At 36.3% G+C, this 26,868-nt stretch overlaps 1 protein-coding gene across 3 annotated transcripts in view; it reads right to left on the bottom strand.

The window, feature by feature from the left end:
- EYS (eyes shut homolog (Drosophila)) overlaps positions 1–26,868 on the bottom strand; it is an 859,267-nt gene that overhangs the window by 397,739 nt on the left and 434,660 nt on the right. For all 3 annotated transcript variants that reach the window (XM_017739228.1, XM_017739229.1, XM_017739230.1), the window contains one exon: positions 20,755–20,954. In XM_017739228.1, coding sequence (XP_017594717.1) covers positions 20,755–20,954 — 200 coding nt within the window. The remainder of the gene's footprint in view (positions 1–20,754; positions 20,955–26,868) is intronic.

Raw genomic sequence — 26,868 nt, 5'->3', positions numbered from 1 at the left:
AGTTTGTCAAAAAGCTTGGGCTTAGGATACATAACTGTGCTGAAAATCTAGAGCAAAGACAACAAAATAATTATTCACTTGACCTGTATTAGAGGAGAAAAGACTGTGAAAACCACTCATATATATACAAATCTACTGAAGACCAAGCATCTAGAAGTTCTACAGTAATGCAGGAGAAAAACTATGAGATATTTCTCAAGTATTTTTCTAGTGTTCAAATGCTCAAGTTAGCTGAAAAGATGGGTTGTCACTCAGTTGCAGGCCATGACATCTATGTGTGTTTCCACCTAGGAATTTGGTTTGACTGCAGGAAGATCACCTTACATTAACAGCAAGGGGATAGTAAGCATTAATTTCAAACAAGCAATTACGATAATTTCAAAGATTTATGAAGAAAAATATTATTTATTCTGTAATTAATAAAATGTGAATTTGGCAGAAGTACAACTACAAGCCAGATACTGACTGAACAGAGTTATTTTGTCTTCAAATATATAAAGATAATAAAAGCATCCGCTAGATTTATGAAACAGATGAAATAAATACAAAATATAAAGTAAAATTAAAATATATTGATTTTGTGCTTTATTTATCTTTGACAATGAATTTAATATTTTAAACTGCAATTTTACAATTTAAGCTCAGTCTTCCAAGGAATATCTGCTTTTAATAATTAGGACCAGGATTTCTTCACTTTTAATATTAGACATTAAGCTGTGCTTTCAAAAACTTTTACCTGATACAGGGAGGTAATCACCAAGGAAATGGAAAGGGAGGAAATTAATCATTCAGTCAATGAGAAAGAAAGAATTATTCAAAGACAGAACCCAAAATTAAATGCACCTGTCCCCTTCCCCATGATTCTTGTTTTTCAGAAATGCAAGCTAAAAGGATGAAAGCAAGCTGTAGTTTTCCTCATTGCTACTTGAATAATTTGTTCAGTGGTGCCCTGTAGTATCATATTTGCCTCAACACAGTATTTGTGAAATATAAAAACACTGGAAAAATACTCCAGGTACTTCAACAGCTTTTCTGGCCTTACAGCTTAGTCCAGGAACTATACCCAGTGTTTCAAATGTTCCTTTCTACCCATAAATGTTATCCTTAATAACTAATGACTTCTTTGGTTTTTATATTCCTGCAGAAGCAAATGATTTTTAGAAGAGCTTAAGTTGGAGAGGAACTGAGACTGAACTAGATGATCTTGTTTAGTCAGCAAAACATAAGAACTAGAGCTCTCTTATGACACTAAAAAATACCTCACTTTGGTTTAGCGTAATACTGTATCTTGTGGCAATTTATAATGAAGTGAAATATTTAATGTTTAATTTAAAAATATGTATTCACAAATAAAAATAAGTCTTTACAAATGGAAATAATTTTTTCCTGTTTCTGTCTTCTACAGATATATTGTGTTTTCTAGTGTTTGTCTAATACTCCAAGGAGTTGAGAAGAAACTAGAGTACAAACCTGGTCATTGGAGGGGCCATAAATAGAACAGCTGACACCAAGTGCTTCTGTTGAAAACCACCCAGTGTAACTATGAAATGAATTGCCAGAAAACAAAGAAGAAAATCTCCCTCAGCAAGCAGTTAAAGGTAAGTAATGATAATATACCTACTTATTGCACCATTTTCAAACTGATCAGGAACATGCACAGCTAATGACACCATGATTCATTTTCTGCTCCCACAATGAACAATGAATGTTATTTATGAATAAAGTTTTTAGAAGTGCAGCAATCTTAATTCCACAGCTGCATCAAATGTATTTGTTTTTTGCTCTTATTATTTGAAATATGTTACATAACTGCTAATTTGCAGAGAAAATTAATGTTTTTATCAATCAGAGGTAAACCTTTGGTCAAGTATAGACCCATTTAAATAATTCACAAACAAGCTTAGCTCAGGATATGGGTTAGCATCAACACAGGAGGTAAGAACAGGCAGTTATTTACTGTGAGGGATCTATGCTTAGAACTTATGTGGTTCACTTTTCTTCTAAGAGATTTAATAAATATTTGAACAAAGAAGTGTGATGAGTATTTGACTTGAGAAATTCATAACCGAATGGTCCCCCAAAGAGTTCTTAATGAATAGATCAGCTTCTTAAGAATGAAACAGCAAAAAGATTCTATTGAGCATTTGGTGATGCTATTCTGTCTACTACTGTAACTGCTGGATACTGAGCCAGTACTTGGTTTTGTGGTTGCGAGTTTACCTGATCACCATGTAAATTGAAAGGGAGAACAGCTAAAGTGTTGCCGTGAGTCCTGAAAGCAACGCTGCATAGTGGTGTCAAAAAGATGGGGATAACAGTGAGCATAATTTGAACTGCACAATCTTTAAAAGTGGAAATAACTTGTGACAAGATAAAATGCAGCTGGACAAAACTCCATATGGGCCCACATAGTGCAAATGATCTCACATGAGTTTTTAATAAAATTGACCATACACTTTGAAGAAAATGTGGAAATCAGCAGTGTTAAAATTTCAGCAATATTTCCATATTTGTATGTTTCTTTTGCTGTTTCCATTTTCTTGAAAAAATTGTTTCATAGCATTGCTAGTGATGATCCATGTCACAGAAAATGCCATAGCGGCAGTAACAAGTGCATATTCTAGTGGGAACATTCTTACTGTACTGATGGCTACTTCACACAGAAGGGAACTACTTAAATGTGAATGCATAAACATCAAAGACTAATAACACAGCAGGACTTGTTCTTTGCACCACCTTGTGTATTTAAAACCTGCTATTTCATTATGCTAATCATTTAATTCCATCTGTTGAATTCCTGCCAGCCACACGTCTAACATAATGACAGAATTTGTACTTCAGAGTGTCATTCACATGTCTACCGCGCCTACGAATTTCTTCTAATGGATAATGCTATAGATGTATAAAAAAACTGTAATGCATGTCAAAATGGTAGGTGAAACATACCAATGGAGAAGGTATATCTTTTTAGGAGAAGTGACACAATATCTTAAAAAAAAGAAATAGGCCTGTGCCAGCTCTGCAGTTAGAAACAGGTGTCTCCTCCCCTCAGCAAGTAAAACTGCTCTGGCAACTCCCAAGCACTCCCAATGCAACATATGCTGCTGCTGCAGGTGTTCTTTGGCAGCTCTGTGAGCTTAGCTCTTAAAAATGTTCTTGCTTAGTTATCATTTTATCAGATAGCCAACTTTCTTCCTGAGGAGAAAGACAAAATGGCTGAGGCTGAACTTCAAATGTTTTGCTAGCATAGATGCAATAAATGTGGGGAAAAAAACCCTCACATTTCCAACCAACACAACTAGGGGGACAAAGAAATCTGTGTCATTCAAGAAGGCAGTAATTCTGGTAAAGAAGCAGCTCCTTTTGCAAGCACATATCTCTCCACCAGAGGGCTTTATTGGTATGATTATCCTAAAACTTCTTGCAGTCTCTTCAGCCATAATAGACTGGGATTTTGTAAGACAAGAAAAAAGAGCAGAGTTTTGTTCTTACTTAGCTTTGAAGGCTCCTTCAAAATAAATGTATTATTAAGGTCAAGATAATCTCTAATAACATAATTTGTCAGTTTAAATGAAGATGTTGATTTCCATGATAACTTTATCACATATGTATATGAACATGTTCACAGAGCACACTCTTACAGATTATCTGTACAGAATGGTACAGATAGCTGATATTCTAAAAAGCACAATGTCAGCTGCTCAGTATCTAAAGTGAGGATTTAAAGAGATTATTTAAACATTAGTAAACTTTTTAATATTTTTTTTCTTTATAAAAAAAGGGAGAGGGATTTTTTTACATGGGTAGAGAGTGATACGGCAAACATTTAGTTTAGGTGGTAAGAAGAAATTCTTTACTCAGAGGGTAGTGAGATCTGGAACAGGTTCCGCAGAAAAGTTGTGGATGCCCCATTCCTGGAGGAGTTCAAGGCTAGATTGGATAGGGCCCTGAGTAACCTGGTCTAGTGGGTGGCATTGCTGCCCATGGGGCAGCTGGGGGAGTTGGAACAAGATGATCTTTAAGGTTCATTTCAACACAAGTCTTTTTTTTTTTTTATGGTTCTATGTTGTATTGCAAAGGGAGCTAAACTGAGAAAATTTCTTTATGAAGTTTATGTTTGCTTCTTGTAACCTTTTCTTAAAATTTCAAAATGAAAGTATGTTTTCTTGCAGAGGTCTCTAAGATTGGATAGAACTCCCTTCCTCTCCTCTCTGTATATCTGTACACTCGGGCTCTGTTAGAGGGAACAATTTGTCCACCAAAGTTCAATACTGGGTCCAATATAATTTAGTTTATTCATCAATGACTTGGATGAAGGAGCAGAGGCCTCCTCAGTAAGTTCACTGAGGACACAAAGCTGGGGGGAGTGGCTGATACCCCAGAGGGCTGTGCAGCCCTTCAGAAGGACCTTGACAAACTGGAGAGATGGGCAGAGAACTGTCTGAAACGCAACAGAGCCAAATGCAGGGTCCTGCACCTGGGGAGTTCCACACAAAACTTTGTTACTGTGCAGGTGACTGAGCACTGGAATAGATTGCCCAGAGAGGTTGTGGAATCTCCCTCACCGGAGATATTCAAGAACCATCTGGGCACAATCCTGTGCCATGTGCTCTAGGATGACCCTGCTTGAGCAGGGAGGTTGGCCCAGATGACCTTCTGTGGCCCCTTCCAACTTGACCCATTCTGTAATTCATGCTCTGACTTCTATTCTAACCCCCACAGTGATAAGCGAGGAGGAAATAGGTAGGAAGGAGTGGAAGCTTCGACAGTATATCAGCTACTATTCCTGAGTCAGGGAGATGAAAGGATGCAGCCTACACTGCAAAGTATTTGTTCACTACAGGACTCAGGATGCTTCCCTGTGTGAGCAGAAAAAAAATGCATATGAATGGTATATAATTTATGTTGGCATTCTAGCACCATCCCAATATATTTTTCCTTATTTGTGCTAGCCTCTGAACTCAGACCATGGCTGTGAGATGTATTTCCTGTAGCATTTTCTTACTATTTTTACAATTTTGGATTAATTGCAAGCTTTTATTTGTCTGTATGTATCACATAAGTCTCAAAAGACTGATGCTGCTACATTTTAAACAGAGCACTATATTGTACGTCCCATAGTTCTATTAATTACTGTGCTTTCACTTTCAGTTTATGTTGTTTCTGAACAAGGGCAAGGTTCAGAGTGTGGCCTATGCTTAATAATTTCAAAGAGCTGCCTCTAGAAAATTCAGTGAATAAAGAATCTAAGTTAATGAAATGTATAAATAGTAAATGATAAGGTAATGCATGAGAAAACTGGTGAGTGCAGAATAGATCTAATCATGGAGATACTAAATGCTTTCAGAGAAGTACCCAATATTCAATAGTGCTTATCTTGGCTGAAATTCAGTCTTTGATACCTTTTACAATAGTATGATCGATCAGTGCTTGTAAGCCTTCAAGAAGTCTATTGAAGAGGCTTTGTCCTCTTGATTGGTGCTTTTTACCTTTGGCTATTCAGTATATTGTGTGAAGGATACAAAGTCAAACTAATAGGAACTTCTGAAAGAAACAGATAGATCCACTTTGCTTGGGGGAAACATCAATTCAAACTGGAAACAAAGATGAATGAAAATTGTAACAGAAATTTACAAACTTCAGTATTATTTAAAAAACGAAATATTAAATGTGTGTCATGTACATAGTAGTAGTGATAAACGGTAATGGTAAATGTCAAATATTTAACATTTAACATCCTCTTTCATACCACCTATATCATAGAATCATAAAATCAGAGAATGGCCTGGGTTGGAAGGGCCCTCAAAGATTTGCAATCCCCTGCAACAGGCAGGGACACCTTTTGTTAGACCAGATTGCTCAGAGCTCCATCCAACTTGGCCTTAAACATTGCTGAGGATGAATCATCCACAATATCTCCAGGCAACCTGTTTCAGTGCCTCATGACTCTCACAGTAAAGAATTTTTTACTAATATCTAATCTAAATCTACCCTATTTCAGTTTAAATCCACTCCTCCTTGTTCTGTCACTACATGCTCTTGTAAAAAGTCCCTCTCTAGCTTTCTTGTAGGCTCCCTTCAGGTGCTGGACGGCCACAATTAGGTCATGCCAAAGCCTTCTCTTTTCCAGGCCGAACAATCCCAGATCTCTCAGCCTTTGCTGATAGGAGAGGTGCTCCATCCTTCTGATCTACTTGGTAGGCTCCTCTGGACTCAGTCCAACAGGTTGATGTCCTTCCTGTGCTGGGGACCCCAGAGATGGATGCAGCACTGCAGGTGGGGTCTCACAAGAATGGAATAGAGGGGAAGAATCACCATGCCACGCGATTTCAAAGTTATTATACATAAAATAAATAGTGACTGTAAATAGGGACATTGAAGAACCATTGACATCTGAACTACCTCCAGTTTATGCTGTTATATTTTAATGTAACATTTTCAATGCTCACATTTTCAAAAATAAAATTCAGGAGCTCTGAATTGAAGACTATATATATTTTCTGAACACCATGAAAATTTTTTGTGTATCAAGTGTTGTGCCCACATATTCATAGCAATGTACAGAAGCCATTAGTCACCATTTGCTTCAGGAAATAAATTTATTTTTCCATGTAAAGGCACATTATTTTTTTACTTCCAGTGATAAGGCTTAATATAATAATTTAAAACATATAACCTAAACTCTGTTTATGCAGTATTTAGTATTGGAAATGTGGATTATTAATTTATTTTTCCAGATAAACACTTATTTTGCAACAAAGTAGTGTATATAAATATGCATATATATGTGTGTATAAATATATATATATATAGTCTTGCTGGTGCCAGTTTTTATTATGGGATTTTACTGTTGGAATCATGAGAAAAGGAGATGTCTGAAATAATATACCAAAAGCAAGTGCAGGATTCCTCCACTCCCTGCCAGCAATTGTTGGTCTCCTATTTGAAGGATAGATGCAGCTTGGAGAGGATTTTCTTTATTGTTTTGAAGCAGTTGGCTCTGAGTCTGAAGAAAACATCATGCTGAGCTACCAGGAGCTGCATTCATTCTCATTTGAAAGCAGGTCATGCATTCATCTTTTCTCTCAATTTCTGAATAACCTCAGCAATATGTGGCACACATGCTGCTTCAGCCCTCTGAAAGGACTCACATTGGTAGCATCCCTTAGCACACTTATTAGTGGTCTGGGCTGGTCTTCCTTTTACTTCAGATTCTAAGTTTCCACAATGAGGCAATTGTGAAGTCTGCCTATGTCATTAACTGATTTTTTTTTTTTCAGGTAGAAACACTCAGCGTTTCCTCAAAACGAAGTGAAAAATAGTATAATCACTGCAAATTCTGTTATTCAGAAGGCATCCACAGATTTGAAGCAAAACCAAATGAACTGTCAGCATAGTACTCAGAACAACAGATTTAACAGTGTATTTTCATCTTCAACAGGAGTTCCATTACCGAGAACTCAATCTGGGAAGCTATTTAGATCCTTTCCCCAAAGGTGTCTGTTGTTCTGTATCAGTCAGTGACATACTCAAAATTAGTACCCAAAAAGCTCTCAAAATTAGGAAGCATTGATTTTTACTTTTAGGTCTTTTGTTTCTGTACTGTACATCAAGAAAAGAGGATTAGCAGCAGCAAATGGTAATTTAGCTACATATATCTAGTATATTGTACTGTATTCACACAGCTCTAAAGAATAAATTCAGGGAAGACAATGCAAATTGGAGGCCACTAAAACACCACACAGACTACTCCATTTTTCCCAATTTGATTGTATAACAATTACAGCAGTGATAATCAGCTAAGGCAGTATGATGCTATTATTTGATCTCTTCTACTGATAGCAGCTCACTGTAGGTGTGGCTGTGCTTGTGACTGAACTACAAGACAAAGATCATGTTACTGATTTTACCACTCTATCCAAATAAAGTGTCTATTCAAATATTTAGAGATTATCCAGCTGGATCTTATAGCATGGGAAATTAACCTTTTCTAGGATCTACAACCTCTGCAATGTTAAGCAATCTAGAAAATGTTGGAGGCAATCTAGAAAAGACTCAGAAGATGGACAAGAAGGAGACAGCAAGACTAAACAACTGCTTCTGGAAGACATGCTTTGGAGCAGCCTCTTTCCAAACACATCTATTAAATATTTAATGAAATAAGTGTCAGACAACAAACAAAACAAGCAAACAAAATCAACAAAAATAAACAGCAAAAATAAAATCACAAACCAAAACAAAACCATCCAAAACTGCCAAAACAAGCAGTGGCTGCCAGACTTCAGAATAACACAATGGATTCCTTTATGGCAATTTATAGGGAGTATTACCCATGAATCCAAAGAAAATAGTAACTGACAAAATTCACTTTTCCTTTAAGAGGGATACTACCATGATCATTTGGATTGCCTTCATTTGCTGTTCACTAACCAATAGGACAAGGGTAGATGAACTGTGCAGCTGCTGTAAGAGCATAATTTATATGCTGGTGTGTATGGGATATTGCTACCATGTGTTACAAAGATTGTCAATTTTTTAAAAGTGTGTACCTAAAGTTTCCTAACTGTTTCAGTGTAAATGAAAGAATCACCAATGAAAGTAGATACTTCTCTATTTTTCTTACATCAGTGGTCAGCCACCCACCATCAATTAAGAAAAAGAAAGGTAATTTGTGAGGAAAATATATTGGCTGTTTTAGTACTTATAACAACATGGACATTTAAAGGTGTCAGTGGCCTTGGGTGATTTATTAGCTGGAAAAAGATTAATATTATGTTTACCTTTAAGAAGACAAAGTGGAAAGGAAGACTGCACACTATAGGCCAATCATCTTAATCTCTGTGCCTGGAAAGGTCATGGGCAAAGTTTCTTGGAACCCATTTCCAAACATGTAAGGGACAGAAAGTTAATCAGGGGCATTTAACAAGTAATTATGAGCTTCTCAACCACTCCTCACTGGACTTACTCTCTAGACCCTTTACCAGTTTCTTTGAGCATGTTCCAGCACTTCAATGTCCCTTTTGTCATCAGGGGCCCAAAACTGAACACAGAATTCAATGTGCAATTTCACTCGAGCTAAGTACATGGCAATGACCCTTTCCCTAATCCTGCTGGCTGTGCTACTTCTGATACAAGTCTGGATGTCATTGGCCTTCTTGGCCACCTGGGTACGCCGCTGGCTCATGTCAGCCAGTCGTCAACCAGCACCTCCAGGACCTTTTTCACCAGGCAATTGATTCCTCCAACAACTGTTCTTACTGTTAAAGTCTGAGGCAAAGAAGGCATTAAGTGCCTCAGCTTTCCTCCGTTTTCACTGTTTCACTGTTTCCCCCCTCGCATCCAAGGAAGATTCTCCTTATCCCTCCTTTTGTTGCTAATGTATTTAAAGAAAAATTTGGGTTTTTTATGCCACTAGGAAGATTAAGTTTTACCCAAGCTTTGGTGCTTCCAATTTTCTACCTGCATAACGTCACGACATAGAAAATCATAGAATGGTTTGGGTTGGAGGGGGACCTTGAAGATCATTTACTTCCAACCTCCCTGCCATGGAGAGGGACACCTTTAACTAGACCAGGTAGACTACATCCTTGTAGTCTTCCTGAGTTGCCTGCCCCTACTTTGAAAGGCCACAAAAGGTCACAAACCCTCCTGTTTTTTTCCCGAGTTCCAACCACAGCTCTCTGTTGATCCAATGTAGTCCTCACCCCCAGCACATCTTTCAGCACATGCACAGTATGAGACAGTCTATCCATTTGATTAAGATTATGAATAGAAAAAGAAAGCTTGCCTTACTTCAAAACAAGTGAAAATAACAGTATTTGTTACCAATATTGGTGCTCATAGAATTTGTTCCACTGTCTGATTTTCCCAACTATCTAATTTTTATTTTGTCATTCAACCAGACTGTACCAGAAAAATTCTCAACAGTGCCTAATGTACCATGTCTGGTAGCCTTCCCATTGGAAAGATTGCTGGGATTACTCACCAATAAGCTATAAATTTTATTTCTCAGTTCAAACTGTTTTTATTTGCCAAACCTGGCAAGACCTAGAGTGAAAAACAGATGCTTCTCATTTTTTCCCTAGTGCCTGCAACTTCTCTATATTACAATATATTGCAATACAGACTATATTGTAATATAGAACATATTGTAATATAGAATATATTACAATGATACAACTAAGGCATTGCACAAGATTTATAGCATACTGTTTTTTTAAAAGTTTATCATTCTAAGCTAACTTCAGTGCTTGCATTGCCAATGTAGTGCCTAGAGTGCCACCCTAATTGCTTAATCTAGCTAACTGTAGATACTTAAAATTGTTTAGAGGTGTACAAAACATAACACAGAACAAATGTTGTTACCAGCATGCAAGTAAAAGTGGGACAGAAAATAAATCAGTTTAATATTTAGAATAAAAAAAAAAAAATTTCATTCCAACAGACCGCTGGCAGTGGTAAATCAGTTTAATATTTAGAATAAAAAAAAAAATATTTTCATTCCAACAGACCGCTGGCAGTGAAGAATTATATTTTCTGCTCCTTAATTTCATAGCTTTGCAATTAACTAAGTTCTCTCAGTCCTCTACATTTACTTGGAAAGCAAAGATGGCTAAGTCTGTTTCTTGAAGTCTTTCTGTTCTCTTTATTTATTGTTTGGGACAAAACAGCAATTATATTTCTCACTGTAAGGCCATCACAAGAAGACTGTTGATGAGAAATGAGAAAAATAATAGGAATACTTAGTAGGAACCAAAGTACCTATTGTCTGAAGTACATATTCTGTAATGCTCACTGAGAAGACAGAGCACCTGCAATCATGCAGGAAACTGTTTGGGGGACATCTATCCAGAATGACTAATACTTGTTTTGGATAAACTGAGTTCTGGAAAAAATCAAAACAGAGAGACATGTAAAGCAATACACATGACTTGCACACCACTGTTAGAGATCACACCTATAACAGATGAACAATTTTTAATGGCAGACATGTGAAGGAAATATTGGAAAGGTGTTGAAATGTTACGGATACAGAAATATCCATATTTAATGTAAAAATATTTTTAAATAACCTTTGGGAAGGATCTTGAACTTACGCTTCATGGCAATCACTGCCTCCAGCCAGTTAAACTGAGACCTACCCATATGTGGTGGTAGATGAAGAGTTGGGGAAAAATATATTTTTCTACTGAATTCCTCAAGCATTCCTCTGAAGTCTGGTTACAGTACAAGATCAGATGAAGAACAAAATGAGGCTGAGGTCTGACCCTAAATGACAGTTCCTATGTTCCATTTTCTCTCCCCCAGTTCTCTAATATAATAATGAGTACAAAGAACTATGTTTCAATATTAGACAGAAAGTTATTGAAAATTGTATCAAAAATGAAATTAAAAGTTTTACTTGAATGCTCAAACCCTGAGGAAGATTATTTTACAAGAGTTATGTGTCTTGTTTCTAGCATTAGTGCTTCCTAAGATAAGGTACTTCAGCATGAAGTAATTAATGTGTACACGGAGGAAAAAAACAAGTCTATAGCTGGTACTACCTGGTACTATATACTACATTATCTTCTGAAGGGAAAATGCTGTTTTCCTGTGTTGAGCTCCTGGGAAAAGCACCTAATTCACCAGTGCAGGTGAATGGAAACTAGGTGAACACTGATCTTTAGCTGTGTCCTACATAACTGAAATTGAGATTTTCAGCATGAAATCTTCAGGAAATAGCAAAGCATTTCAGGTAAACCCATATAAAGAAAGAATATGTAATTCCAGTTACATTAATATACACAATTTATGACACTTTAGAGAAATTCTAGTAGAATTAAATTGTGAGTAACATTCAGGCATAGAACACAATGCCTTATATGTCTATTTTTAAATTTGATTAAATAGTATTTGTAATTACTAAATGGCTTTATGTATAAAAGTATCCTTCCAGTATTACTACTCAGTCAGATGGACTTATTTATACTTATTTATAAACACAGAGTCAAATTCTAAGGTAGTAACTAATCACAGTCATGCATACTGGCATATACATGTGCTTGTAAAAAATTGTATGGCTCCCCTGGAGACTAATTCTGAAATGTCCATTTTCAATGCTGAACTTAGATGGAAAAAATATTTTTTTGCTTATTATTTTGGGCTTCAAAAATGACCAAGTTACCTGGATAATACCCTCTTTTCCCTTTTTTTTCTCCCTTTCTTTTTCCCTTGTCTATGCCCTTGCCCATCTCTAAAAAGTATCCATCTGTACATCTGAAAGACAAAGTAAGCTTGCTCTTTAAAAAAAATTTTAAAAAAAAGCTCTAATTTTTTTAGACTTCATTTTCTCACCTTTTTAAATGCAGGATACAGAAGAATGAAATAGTCCTAAGCTACCCTTTTTCAATAAATGCCCTTCAAAAAACAAAACCCAGTCAATCAATCAATCAAATAAAACCTGCAGAAATTCTGTTGTTTTAAGCAATGACCCGAAATGGAATGTCTTTCAAGTTCTTTATGCTACCAAGGTCAATGGACAAGTGAATGCAGCTTAGAAAAAGCCTTTTTTATACAGACAAGTTGAAACACTAGTACTTCTATCTTGGTCTCAAAATAAGGAGTAATATTTTCCATTGCTTTTTTATATTTCTTGCAACTATTTTTATTATAAAAAGTGAGCATAGCCATTTAATTATTCAAAAATACCCTCAAGGATTCTAGTAAACTGTTGTCTTGTAGTCCGAGTTAGCAGATTTCATATGAAGCACAGCCCTTTTTTCCAAATTGAGGGCTGTCACTCAAGATACAAGGTAGTAAATTTCTTATTTTTGTAAAATGCCAGTAGGTTTCAACTCTGCAAAACAGTAAATAAGGGATTTTAAACCATAACATAATAAACATCTTCAACTGCCACTTTATATGACTTGTTAACTTAATATGACCAAATACAATAATCTTATTTTTAAATGATGTAAATTCTGCGATAGGTTTCTTGCTGCTTTTGTAAACAGCCACTATAAAATGCTAAGTCAGTTCACTCTCAGAAGTATATTTTTCATTTGTGTACATGTACTTGGAAGATACATTTTAGAAAGAAAAAAAGAATGCCAAAAATATGACAAAGTTTTGAAGATTAACAGCAAAAATATCAAAAGTCATATATCTTTGAACCACTTGTGTAATATTCTTTAGTATTTCACACGGTATGCTGAATAAATAAGCAGCATATTATATCTCAAAATGCTGTGAAATTTTAAATCTTTTTCTAGGTCTTGGATTTTACTTATGTATTGATGTTTTAGTTAATGTTGAATTAAATATTCTCTGTGTATGACTAGAAAAAACCGAAATGTTCTGTTACAGGTAGATTCCCACTTGTTTAGTCCCTGCATCTTGTATAGTGCGGATGTGAATGTGATTCCCACTAGCTATTTTTATTTGGCTTCTGTACCATAAAGTCACAAAACAACTTAGCTATAAAAACAAAACCAAAACCCCAAACCAGTATATAGATAAAGGCATCCTATGTCTTTTCAGGCAATGAATTTTTAAAAGGTTTGCTTAAAAAAGAGAATATAACAATTGGCAATAGCTGTTCAGATGTAAGATTTAAAATGGTTTTATTCTGGGACTGGGCAGATGGGTGATTTGTATTAGATTTGTGTTTTGCTTTTGGGTGTTTTTTTTTCTACTATATTTTAGTGCCTCATTTCCAGACACTGCTGTCTGCATTTTTGTAGACAATGCTAATTCTCTAGCAGATTGCACTTTACTGTTGAATTTTAGAACAGTAAAACTATAAGGAGAGTGGGTAATTTTAACTAGATGGAGTGCTGCCATTGTAAATATCACTAGTAAAGGGTGAAAAAACATAAAGCATGCATTTATTTAAAAAAACCCCCATATATATAGACATGTTTGGGATATGTTTCTTAATGCCTTGCCTTTCTTCATGCTCCACTTTAACAGCTTCTAACCATTTTCAATTTTCCATATTTCCCTTTTGTTATTTAATTAGCTAAATATCACAGTGGGTGTTTTACATTTTTTGATATGTTTGCATATCAAAACATATAATCTACTTAAGTGACAGAACAATAATTTTTCTCTACCTTTGCCCAGAAGGTCTAGGAGACAGGTATTCCATCAGGCATAATGTATACATTAAACATCTTTAGATACATTATTTGCTTGGTTTACATATTTATTCCAAATCCTGTGATTTTCACCTTCTGGTTAATTTGCTAATAACAGGCACAACTCCTCCAAAACGGATCTGTTGCCTCTTTATGACTATGATAGATTCCCTTACCCTTCATGCAACATCATACAAAAAGAGCAACATATCAATTTGATATTCTTCTCAAAAATACTTCTAAAAAATATTTCTAAAATAATTCAGAAAAATAATTCACTTGGAAAACTACTATTTTTTTAATTTCACGTTAACCTTCTTATGATTACAATTCTGTTTACAGTTGAATGTATAGAGATACGTTAAGACTAACAGTAAATGCAGTTTATTAAATTAATTGTTTATATTAGCAGCTAGCAAATAAAGACTATGATGGGCTTGTGCTTTTTTCCCTTATAAGCTTGTCATGTAGGTAAGAAAAATACAGGCCAAGATGTGCATTTTTATTATATTATTTCATTTGATAGTGTTACAGTTAGTATTTTTCATACGAAGACGCATTTGTCATTATAAAACGGAATAAATAATTATAAATTGTCATGAACATAATTACCTATTCTTATTGATCTGACAGTAAGAATGAGATTTTGATTTTAAAAAAAGTGTGATGTAATGAAAAATCATGTATATATACATTTATACGCCTATATACGATATATGATATATTGTAATGACACATACAGTAGTATAGACACGTGTAGCATGCCAGCTTTAACTATTCTCCATGGAAACTACATTTTATTAATAGCCAACTTAAGAGTAATACTGAAGCACCTGTGTTCCCTTTCCTCACAGCATCAGTGAAAATTTAGTTGCTGTTTTTACCGGAGTGTCTTGGGATGACTATCAGAGGACGTTCATTTTGGATGTTCCTCTGAATTTGTCTCAAACCAGGACAGGGAGGAATAGAGAAGGAGAAAGAAAACATGCCATTGTATAAATCACAGCATGGCCCATAGCCTGGATACTGCGTGTACTTCTCTTCCCGTTGTCTTAGTAAAGGGAAAGTAGGAATTAAAAAGCCTTGAAAAAGGGTGACAAGGATGACTAAAAGTTTATGATGGCTTCTGAAGGAGGAAGGACTGGGAAAACATGAAACCTTTACCCTAGAAAGCAAGGGGCATGGGGCAATGTGGCAGTGGCCCACAAAAACAAGGGAAGTTTGGCTTGGAATCATCTTTTCATTCTCCTTTTCCACACTAGACATGGGATAAAGCTGGCAGCAGCAGTGATTAAAATTTAAAATAGGGAGGTATTATTCTATGCAACAGGTGAGACCTGTGGGTCTGTTTGTTCTACCATATTGGCACAGAACAGCTGATATGGGCAGGGATCTATGGGGATTGGGTAGTCAAAGCCCCCTCCTCAGAAGAAAGGTTTATATATGTTCAAGGGAAGATGGTGTAAGTAAGACTCACTGACTTCTATTGAGTGAATCAAAACAGGCTGAGGAAAACACTCATTTGAGAGAACATGGGAGAATACTGGAGGACAAATAACGTGTGCACTTTTCATACTTTTTCCCAGCAATCCCCTTAGGGCCACTGCTAGAAATAGCATACAAGATTTTATGGTTCTTGGCTTGAATCCATAAACACCTTCTTTTATTTTCATGTAACATATTATATATATAAACAATGAAAACATTAAAACATTCATGCTTCACTAAGTGTTAAAAACTAGGCAGTCAATTATGAAAATAGCAGAATCCATCTTGTTATCTACATATAAATGGAGGGGCATCTGTTTTCATAGATGAAACAGAGCGTACTGCATACATATTCACAGTTCATACAAATGTGAGAACCTACTGTTTTATGGCTTGCCAGTTTTAAGAGATTCAAAGGATCCATTGAAGTTGTTTCTTCCATATAATAGAATGACTCGCTTATTACATTTATTGCAGTGCTCTGAGAAATTTAGATGCATAGCTCTGTGTAATGTGTACTCTGCAGATTTGGTCAGGCCTTGCAAGCTGTCTATCACCATCTAAATGAAATGAAACTTTTCAATTAGCAATCTTCCAGCAGATGCTTTTACTGTTACCCAGCATGTAAGACCTGAGTGAATCTCAAAACAAATACTTTACCATTAAGTCACTTTTTAAGTTCATGGGGGCACACAGCTGTGTAAATGTTCCCCATGCTAAGCCTTTCAAAGTACAGGAGAACCTTTTGTATATCACCTGGAGAGCCAGCTGACATGAACAACTTCAAAGAATAGTTCTATTCCCTTTGGGGTAAAGGACACATGTACAGTACTGATAAATTACATTTCTGTTTAAAAACACTACCAAACCCTAAACAAGTGTGATTCTTCAAAAAAAAAAATTTGTTACAGTTGCCTAGGTTGCCCTACAAGACTGCACTGCTAGGGTCCCCCCACAACTATTTGCTTCATACTAGTAGTATATCGTTTACCTTATACATGCTCTGCATACCACAGCCACAGAGTAATACGTCTTCCAGACTCCAGTTTTGTGCTCATACAGCATCTCCATGCTTGAATTGTTTTAATCCCTTTCCTAGATCCCTGGAGAGGTCCTAGCTAATTATGAGGCCTCCTGCTCCTTGCTCAAACAGATCAAGAAAATTAGAACACAAAGGTGCTGGAAACAAGATGCTCTAAAATCTAACCTTTGCTTCCTTATCAGTAGAATAAAAGAATAGATAGGTAGACATCATAATGAATGTTTAAAAATAATCTCAGTTTATTTGGGGGAAATGTAGAATAATATATTCCTATTTTAGATTTTTTTCTAAGATCTCATGAGCTGAAAGGAAAAAAACTTGGCATTTTTTTGATCAGTAATTCTGTTGATCAAATATTCACTCTTACTGTCTTGAGTAAAAAATAATCTTGTAAAGATGCTGCCAAAAAAGCTTCAGTTCTGAAACAAATTATATAGTCAAATATAATCCAAAAAGTGCATTTAAAAAGCACCAGTCTTCTTTGTGAATCAAAAGATAGGGTCAAACTTTCTTGTGACTCATCACACCTCTCAGACCCACAAACTTAAAGCAATAAATATATTTAAATTATGAAAAAATTGAAAAAGACAGAATGACATCAAAAGTTTCCTCTGTTTTCCCTAAAAAACCCAATTACAAAGCCCATACGTGCTATGAAGTGCTGAAAAAGTACAATGAAGCTATAATATTAAAGAACCTGATCTAAGGCAAGACCTGTACTGGGGCTGTTGACATTATTTTCACCTGATCAGACTGAAAGCACTACCCAGATAACCCTTCCAAGACACTATGTCTTCTCAACGAAGGCAGCAGGAAGTACCTGCAATGCACATTTGAAAAAGGCCAATACAAGAATGAGTGAGGAAGGAGGAATATTTTATATTATTATCATGCTTACATTTTGAAATTCCAAGCCAAACATACTGAATGGTCAGGGACCAAAAGATGAGAAAGTGTGGATGAGCCAACTGTGGATCAAATAGAATGAGAAATTTCAGAGTATTTTATGTAAACAGTTTCTTTTCTTCAGAACACTTGGAACATACCATGAAAAGGCTTTGGAATTCCTATTACATATTCATTATATCAATCATCTGTATATTGGATTGAATTGCCTTCTGAAAGGCCCCCTGAGCCCAATGTTATGTTTATTATTAATTTGCTGATTCATATAATGTTTATTGTTGTGGCAGCCAGCACCTTTAATTAAGAAGACTGAAATACAAAGGAAGGTAGGTGGGCATCCTTTCAGATGGTAATCTGTTTCCTGAAGCACAGATTCAGTGGCAATCTGCCCAGGATAGAACTGAATTACAACTCCCAGCATCCCTCTCCTTTCCAATGAGTTGTTTTATTTTTATATCAAGGGTTTGAAGACAGAAAGATATTTCAGATAACACACAATTCAAGGACTATCCCAAAGGGTATTTTTCATATTCATTTCAGGAAGTAGCCTGTAGGGTTGTTCATGTAATTAATTCACACGTAATTCAAGGAAAGTTGAACTGTTCATTGTACTACTGAGTAAAATATCACATACATCATAGCTGAAGCTGGCAGTGGTGCTCACAGTTAAGGCAGCCTGACACTTGCCCATTACTACACCATTTCAACTACTTCCTATTTCCTGATCTACCAGCCACAAAATTGAAACATCCCAAGACATATCCTCAAAACAAGAAGACTCTAAGCAATATTGGATTAATGTCTTTTTGCTTCCTATTCCACAGTGTGTAACAGGCATTACGACTCATTATGCATTTGAATGTTTGTGGTGTTTTGCTAGAGTAGGAGATCTTTCTCTCTTCCTTTTTTTTTTCAATTCCACTTTTCCATCCTACATGTAACTCCTATCCTCCAGTCTGTACATGAGCATGGTTCAGACTGCTTAAAACATGTGGACAGAAGGGTCCAAAAGGAGTAGGGTTTACATTGTAACATTCATAGTACAGGAGCAAACCTGACTTTATGATCTTGTTATATTTCTTACTTCTACTTGTACACGTTACTTGGAATGGTAGCACCTGCTGAAGGATAGGAAAGGGAGTTACATTTTTTTTCTAAAGCGTATCAATATAGGAGAGGAAATCAGCTGAAAAAGTCCTTTCCCTGGTCCCCATCAGAAGAAATTGATGTATCAAGTATGTCACTTCTTTTTGCAGGATCATAACAATACCTTACATCAACCTACCTTACTGTAGTCTTACAACACTCCTGGAAACCTTTGTAATCTTGGCAACACTAAAAATTCTGATTATAATTGCTTCCAAATTCCCTGACTCTGGTTCCATGATGTCCTCCTGATGGTCAATGCTGGGCTCAGAAGCAAGTGCCAGGTAAATACCCTTACAATGTTTGGCATAAGCTCCCAAGAAGAAAAGGAGAGAAATAAAAGCAATTTCATTTAATTCAGAGGATTCATCTGTGAAAGAAGAAAGGATGCTGTAGTACATAAAACTTGAAAAAAAGGAGTTGTCTTGGGGTGACTTTATGATGTGTATCCCCTATCGCTGCTCTATGCCCAGAAATTATTTTTGTGCCTTTCTGTGCCTTTAAACTGAGCCTGAGAGGGAGGAGAGGAAAAAAAACCTGAGGGAACTCTTCAAAGCAGTTTGTTCAAGGACACAGAGATACAGACTCCTTTGCTTCTGTGGCAGCAAGCAGCAAGAGCGGAAAAGCACCCTTTTTTTCAGCCAGTTTTTCAGCTCTTTTTTATCCGGAGGGAGACGGAGAGTTGAACTTTGTTTTCCTGGGACTTTGGTTTTTTCCCTTCTTCTCTTCTGGACTGTTTCAACATCAGAACATTTCGGGAGAGTTCTCCACCGAGGCCCTGGAGGTGGGCACAAGACCCAGCCCCGAGGAGGAGGAGAGAGACCACATCTACAGAAGGACTCGGAAATTTTCCCAGGTTTCTCTCCACAGTGAGAGGTTTTATTTTTTATCATTATTATCCTTCTCCCGTGTGTTTGTTAAATAAATAGTTTTTATCTCTTTCACTTTCCTCCGAGGAAAATTTATTTTTTCCCCGAACCTGATGGGGGAAGGATAGTTGTAACCTGCCTTCTATAAGAGGATATTTTTCCTCCAAATTTGTCCAAACCAGCACAGGAGTCTACAGTGAACATGAGCCAAGAAAGAAGAAATAGGAGAATACACAGGATTGAATTTTCAAACTGGTGATCAAACGAAAATGAGCAAAACAAATTATCAGACATCTGAGTCACAACAGAAGTCTTTGTGCAGGTAGTAGCCCACTGCAGAATTAAAAGAGTGTGAATTACTTTAGCACGTATTGAAACGTTTGAGCCAAACCATCATATTTTTGAGTTGGCATAGGATAAACACTATTTAATATCTTCATCAGTGACATACATAGTGGGATCAAGGGCACCCTCAGCAAGTTTGCATATGACACCAAGCTGAGTGCTGCAGTTGATTCACAGGAGTAAAGTACCCCGAGGGACCTTGAACATATGATTGTATAGGAGAAGATATTTGTTTCCTTCTTAGGAATGTTTATAAAATAAGTTCTTAGTATTTAATATTTCTACAAATGTAGCAATTGAAAAGGGACTTGGATATTAAGATTTGATATAATAATGTACACAGTCTATAAAGTAGCCTAATTTTAAAGCTATATTAGAAGTATATAAGCTATAAAATTACATGTATTTAGGCAGAAGTCTTTAACAGCTGGAGAATGATGATGACGGATCTTAGGAAGTTGCTTTGGATATGTGTATGTGCACACATAGTATATAAATTACCTATCATCTAAATTTGATTGCAACTTAATTTTCCCTTTGAGTACAAAACACATGAGTACATACATATCTGTAAACATAATAATTTAAAATATTTTAGGGTCACTTTATGTTAGAAATTTCCACATATGATTCCAAAAAGCACTTGAAGATAACTTTTCAGATAGAAGGGTCTCATGTTAAGCAGTGAATGGTTTAAAATAACATTATTTTTGAGCATTAGACTGAGCACCAAATCCATTTGAGTTCACAAAGTGCACACAGTATCAGTACTGCCCTGAAATATTAACAAATCAATTTGTATTAACTAAACCAATTATATGACAGTATTTATACTTACCTGCAATGAAAAGTTCTTCCAGGTCCATCAACACATACACCTCCATTGTAACACAGAACTGAGTTCAGTGTAGACTCACTGCAAACATCAACATCAACTTCACAAAACCTGCCAGTGTACCCACTCAGGCAAGTACAAACAAATGCATTGATGGCATCTTGACAAGAACCTCCATTAATGCAGGGAGCAGATTCACATTCCTGAGAAAAGAAATAATAATAATACATTGATTACACATCTTTAAAACACATTAGTTACTCATTCATCTCAACAGCAAGAGACTGAATCTGCAGATTAGAAAAAGTATCGGACTTTTTTATTGTCTGATAAACAGAAGTCTCTAATTTGGGACAATTTTTTGTTTATATAGAGATCCTTTGATTACAACTCACACTCACTATATTTGTTCCTACTCATTAATCTTGCAGAGATGCAAATATAGCTTTATATATGCAGTCTTACAGCCAAAAGTATGCAATTCCACTCATAATTAAATTTTTAAAGCATGTTTTTGAGCCACAGTCTATACAATTATTTCTTCTAATTTTTTGCATTAGGGCTGACTGCTGTAAAAAAAAACACATTAGCAAAGCAATTCTGGACAGAATAAAGAATTATATAAATGAATGCACACAAACCTTTTATCAGGATTTCCTGAAAAATATTTTCTCATTGTCAATTAATGCATAATATTGCAAATAGAAACGTGAAAATGTTTATGTGTTCACATAATAACAATTTCCTCTGATAAAGCTAATGTAAAAATCAGCAAATTCAAACCACGCAAATTAGCAGCAAGTTCATATTTCTCCAGAATTACAGGAGAGTTAGTGCAATAGCCAGTGCAAAAAATGTGGGTTTGCCCTTGAGCACAGAAACCTACGTTTAACCTGTACCTGAAAGGAGTTGTATTTTGCAGCTACAACCCAAATAATCTAGCTAAATCCAGTATTCTAAATTTACTTTCACACTCCCGTAACTTTAGAAGGTTTAATTCTTTAAGGATATCCAAGGGCACTCACATTTCCTGCAGGTACCACAGTAGCTTTGACAGAATGTAAATGCAGATATCCATGGGGAATTGTGAAAAAACAACTTATTTTCCTATAAGCTCTCCATCTGGGTGTATATAGGATGATTTATTAGTGAGCATTACATAAGCTAATCGAATTATATATCCCACAGGAAGATGGAGATAGTCCTACAGACTGCCAAAAATCCTGTGTCTAGGTTCTAGAAGTAGTCTTTTGCTATATTAATTACATTTTTTGTTGGCAGACAGTAGTGTCCTTTTTTTGTTTATAAAAACATCTCAATTCTCAGTTCCAACTCCCTGACTTTTTTCTATTCCATTAACTTGTCTAGTCTTCTTAATTTGTATTCACTAGTATTCTACACTAAAAACCCAAAATTAATTTATTCTCATTAGCAGAATAAATTAAATATATATCAATTAATGGATCAAATATGATTCAAAAGTTAAAGTCCAAAAAATACCAAAATCATCAAAGTAACTAAGGATAAAGCTCAGACAAATGCTCTCAGCTTTCATTCAATACACTATCACAGTTGTACCAAGTTGTGAACAATGCAAAACCTTTTTATTTTCTTTTGTGAAATGCATTGTTCTTTTAAGATTTTACAGTAAGATAAATGTCAGACAGTTTTTAGGAAAGAAATCACACCTATCACTTTCCAGTATATTCTGATGTGCTGCAGCTAAAAGTTCATCATTAGACTCACAAAAAACCAGAATACACGATACCCAGAGACTTGCTAGTCTGAACTGCTCTTAACTCATGAAAGAAAATTTGTGTCAGTGAAAAGACAGAACTATGTTAAAAATGCCACAGATAACTTTATTGCAAAGTTCATGAGCTACCACACTACCACCAAATGCTGTAGTTTGTAGTTTAAAGAACAAGGACATGAAATGACAAACTGAAGTTGCAAGATAATTGTTACCAAGTCTTGCCTGTCTTAGATCCCATGAGAGACCAATTTTACACAATGACATTAGGGAATAGCTGACTGCAGAAAATTCCCAACTACCCTGATTCTCTGAAGATAAGCTCACTGAAACACCAATGCTATTTTCACTTTGTCTTCCTTTATATAATGGGAGATTGAATCTTAACTATGACCCCAAACCAGACAGTTGCCAAATCAGAACAACAATTGTAGGGACTCGTGGTCCTAGAAACATTGTCTCTCTTCTTCAGTACAGTAGGAGAAAAATACTTTCTTGATCACCTCAGGTGCCCAGTTCCCAACCTAATAAGATATTTTTTAACCTTTTCTTGCTTAGAAGTGATCAGATAAATTATTCATAGGAAAATTGTCTCTGAATAACTAAGAAAAATGAAAACTACAAGAATAACATTCACAAAGATGGGTCATTTTATCTTTTGCAAAACACAAATTTCTTGATACATAGGAGTGTCACAATTACTGACTTATTCATCCTTAAATTTGTACGTTCTTATATTCATGGGGTCTTTTCAATGTTTACTAAATCTGAAACTTTAATTTCAGTTTGAAAATGCATAATTTTTCATCTTCAGAGACAAAATCTTAATCTGACAGCAAACCTCTTAAGACTTTGTTCAAGTTCTACTAACAATTTGCTAGCAATAAATGTTTAGGAACCAAAAAAAGAACCAAAGACACATACACAGACAAAAAACACCCAAAACCAAAAAATCAACCAAGCAAAAAAACCCCACCACAAAGTAAATAATACCAAAATGAAACTCCCCTCAAAAGGCACAAAATTACTGTCAGCCCTGTGTTGGAGTTCTCAGCAGAATTATTCCATTTAGAAAGCAGAGAACATGCTAAGACCTCCAGGTCCCACTGAGCAGTCATAACACTGAGAGGTCAAGGGGCAACAGTGTCAGCTTTGGTCTGCAACTTGTTTTCTTCCTCAGAACTTTCTACAAACATTAAGTACTCTTTTTAATTACTATCTTTCAGATATCTTAATTTTTTTCAAGCCCTACTTTCATTTTTAGTTTCCTCTGACAACACAGAAAATCTCACTGTATGATTGGGTTGCCTTCGGCTCACCCAGCTGCGGCCAGGAGACCCAAGGCCTCCCTGTGGCCATGGCAGCATTGAGGCCCTGTGTGCATGTGCCGGACTCTCCAAATTCACACCCACCTGGCCTCATCACTCTGGCCCAAGCAGCAACACACTGTTACGGGCCTGGCAGACAGCTTTGTTTAACACAAGTCATTAAGATAACTCGGGTATCTCTCTGCTGCAGTCTTGTTAAAATAGCTTAGTGCGGCAAGGTTTTGCTTGCAGTGGGTGGGGGGGCCCAACCACCCACCGCAGGGCACGGCTGAGCCCACGCCCGGGGCGGGGCAATGTGTTTAGAAAGGGTATAAAACTGTGCAGAAAATCATCAGAGACAGGAGTGAGAAAAAAAGTGTGAAAAAAACCCTTGCAGTCATAAAGGTCAGAGAAGAAGGAGAGGGAGGCGGTATCCACCAGGGATCCCCAGGAAGGTCCTGGAGAAGACCATTGTGAAGCAGGTCGGCCCCTTCTAGCCCACAAAGGACCACACAGGAACATATATCCACGCTGCCATGGGTGTGACACCACACCACAGCAGGGGGATGTGCCCCAAAGGAGGCTGCAGCCCATGGAGAGCCCATGCTTGACCATGCTCCTGGCAGGAGCTGCAGCCTGTGGAGAGGAGGCTCTGCAGAAGAACGTGTTCCAGCAGGTTGGAAGGAAAGTCTTTTAGTTTTTCATTGACAGTAAATTAAATTAATCTTCCCCAGGCTGAGTCTGTTTTTCTTGTGACAATAATCGGTGACCATGACCAATCTTCCTGTCCTTATCTTGACCCACAAGCTTCCTTTCTTATTTCCTCCCTCTCTCCTGATAAGGAGGGGGAGTGCTGGAGTGGCTGTGTGGATGTCTGGTAGCCAGACAAAGGGAACTCATCATACCTGGGTATTCATAGGCTGTAAAACTTTCTTTTCTGTCCTATTAGAGCAAGTAACCTGTCCAAACAGAGCTATAATGCCTAGCTTTCCTGTGGCCGTCATTGCCCCTTTTTCTTTTTCCCTTTCTGTTTTGTTTGTTCTGTTCAAGGGCAGCTTCAGTCAAACCAGGGCTACAGCCACCCACAGCCAAGGAAACCACAACAGAAAAGCAGCTCCTAAGGCCTCATCTTCTCATCTTTTTCTTGTTCTGAAGGGGTTTGTTCCTTCCACTGTCACCAAACAAACCCAAAAAAACTCCACCCTTATTGACTTCAGTTGGGGTGCTCTGCTTATTCCTCAACCTTCCTCACATCTTTTAGAGATGCCCACTACTCACACTTTACAGCCTACCATTGCTCCCCTTCCCAGCTCATCTTTAAAAGCATGGATGGCTTTAATAAGCTCCAACGTAAGGAAATGATTCAACAAAATAGAAGTTAAATAACTGTAATTACTTGTATAGAGTTTTTAGCAACTCTTCATGAGTCTGACACACTTTATACTCATTCAAGTATCTTTTGAGTTTTCTCATATCTGACCTCGTAGGAGTAAAGCAGGAGGGGTCCCTTTCAGTATGCATTTGTTATTCTGAGTTTGGTATTTTTTTTCTGTGCAGCAGGAGCTTTCTCCATTTTGACCTAACAAGGAATCCTTTGAGTTTATGTGTTGTTAACAAGTAATGACCTTGGAAAAGATTTAAAAATTATAATGGACAAACTATCAGCATGAACTCCTGTTGGAATGCTATGGAAAAAATTGCTAATTCTACCCTTAAATCTTCAGAGAGGGGAACTATGACTTACACTATAACTTACTAAGACAGGTGATTATTTCTCTTTTTATGGTTAGTGGAAACTGAGATATTGTGCCAAGTTCTGGAATCTGTTTACTACAAAGGGTGTCAAAAAATGTAGACTATTTAAGTACTATCTAAAATACTTCACAGTAAGTTAAATCTAAGAAAAATAAGACTTAACAGAATTTTTAGGATAGGATTTTTTTCATAAACATTATTACATCGTATATATAATTTTCACATGATAGTGCTAAAAACAATATATACAGGTTAAAAATTATTAGAAAAATTTATGGAGTAAAGATCTGTTTCTAGCTATTAAAAGCAATAATCAGTGTGAGTTCTTTGCTATAAGAAGTCCCAGAATTCTTGATGACTCTATGAGTGTTCTCAGGTTTATGTAATCACCAAAAAAATTGAGAGAGAGAGAGATAGATAATGGCTGTGCACAGTTATTTTCACAAGAACTATTATAAATTAAGTATTTAACTCCCAGAGAAAGTCAGTACAAAAATAACTACCTGGATTCCCCAAATCCAGATATATCCAGCAAGAGATAAGGTTCAACTTGACTGCTGAGAGTCAGTCACTGTAAAACTTCCTTATATTTTCAAATAAAGGCTCAAGGCATCTCTAAAACATATGCTCTAGGCAAATAAAATTTAAATACAAGTATTCATTTCCATGGAGGTGTAAGTAAATGGAATATACAGACTTCTGACAGGAGAACAGAATGGCGATTTTCTGGCGTTATTTTTACTAACTATTTTTACAGTAAATATAAGTCCTTATTGATTTTCCTAGCATAGCAAAGCAATTTAAAAATCAAGGCAAAAAAATGAAAGAATATTGAGATTTCTAGTTATGCAGGTCTTCTAAGGGTAGATTTTTTTAAAAATCCTTAGTTCAAACAATGTCATACAAGACCCACTACATTTATTAGAGCACAATAATTTATTCTTCTCTGTATTTCCTGTTCCTTGAATGTCATGGTGCAGTAAATCTTGTTTTTTCTAGGAAGAAAATGACTGTCCCTTAAGAGGGTCCACCTGGCATGGCACAGTTCACTGCTTCTGCTGGCATGGAATTGTTCTGAAATCTGGACTCTTAACAACTGACCTAGAAAGGCACTTTGCTCAAGGCATTCTACTTCCATATCCAAATCTGCAGGTCCATACTGACATCTGTCTTTGGAAGTGAGGTTGGTCAGTCTAAGAAAGCCCAACCTTCTACATATCTCATTATATTATCTCCAAATTCAGAATCCATAGCTTGAAATAATTGTAAGGGAACACATTTTGGCAAACTAATAAAAAATAG

The sequence above is a fragment of the Corvus brachyrhynchos genome, unplaced genomic scaffold, assembly GCF_000691975.1.
Source record: "Corvus brachyrhynchos isolate BGI_N302 unplaced genomic scaffold, ASM69197v1 scaffold136, whole genome shotgun sequence".
Classification (NCBI taxonomy): domain Eukaryota; kingdom Metazoa; phylum Chordata; class Aves; order Passeriformes; family Corvidae; genus Corvus; species Corvus brachyrhynchos.
Note: the sequence above shows the minus strand (reverse complement) of the source record. Positions and strands in the feature narration are given on the sequence as shown.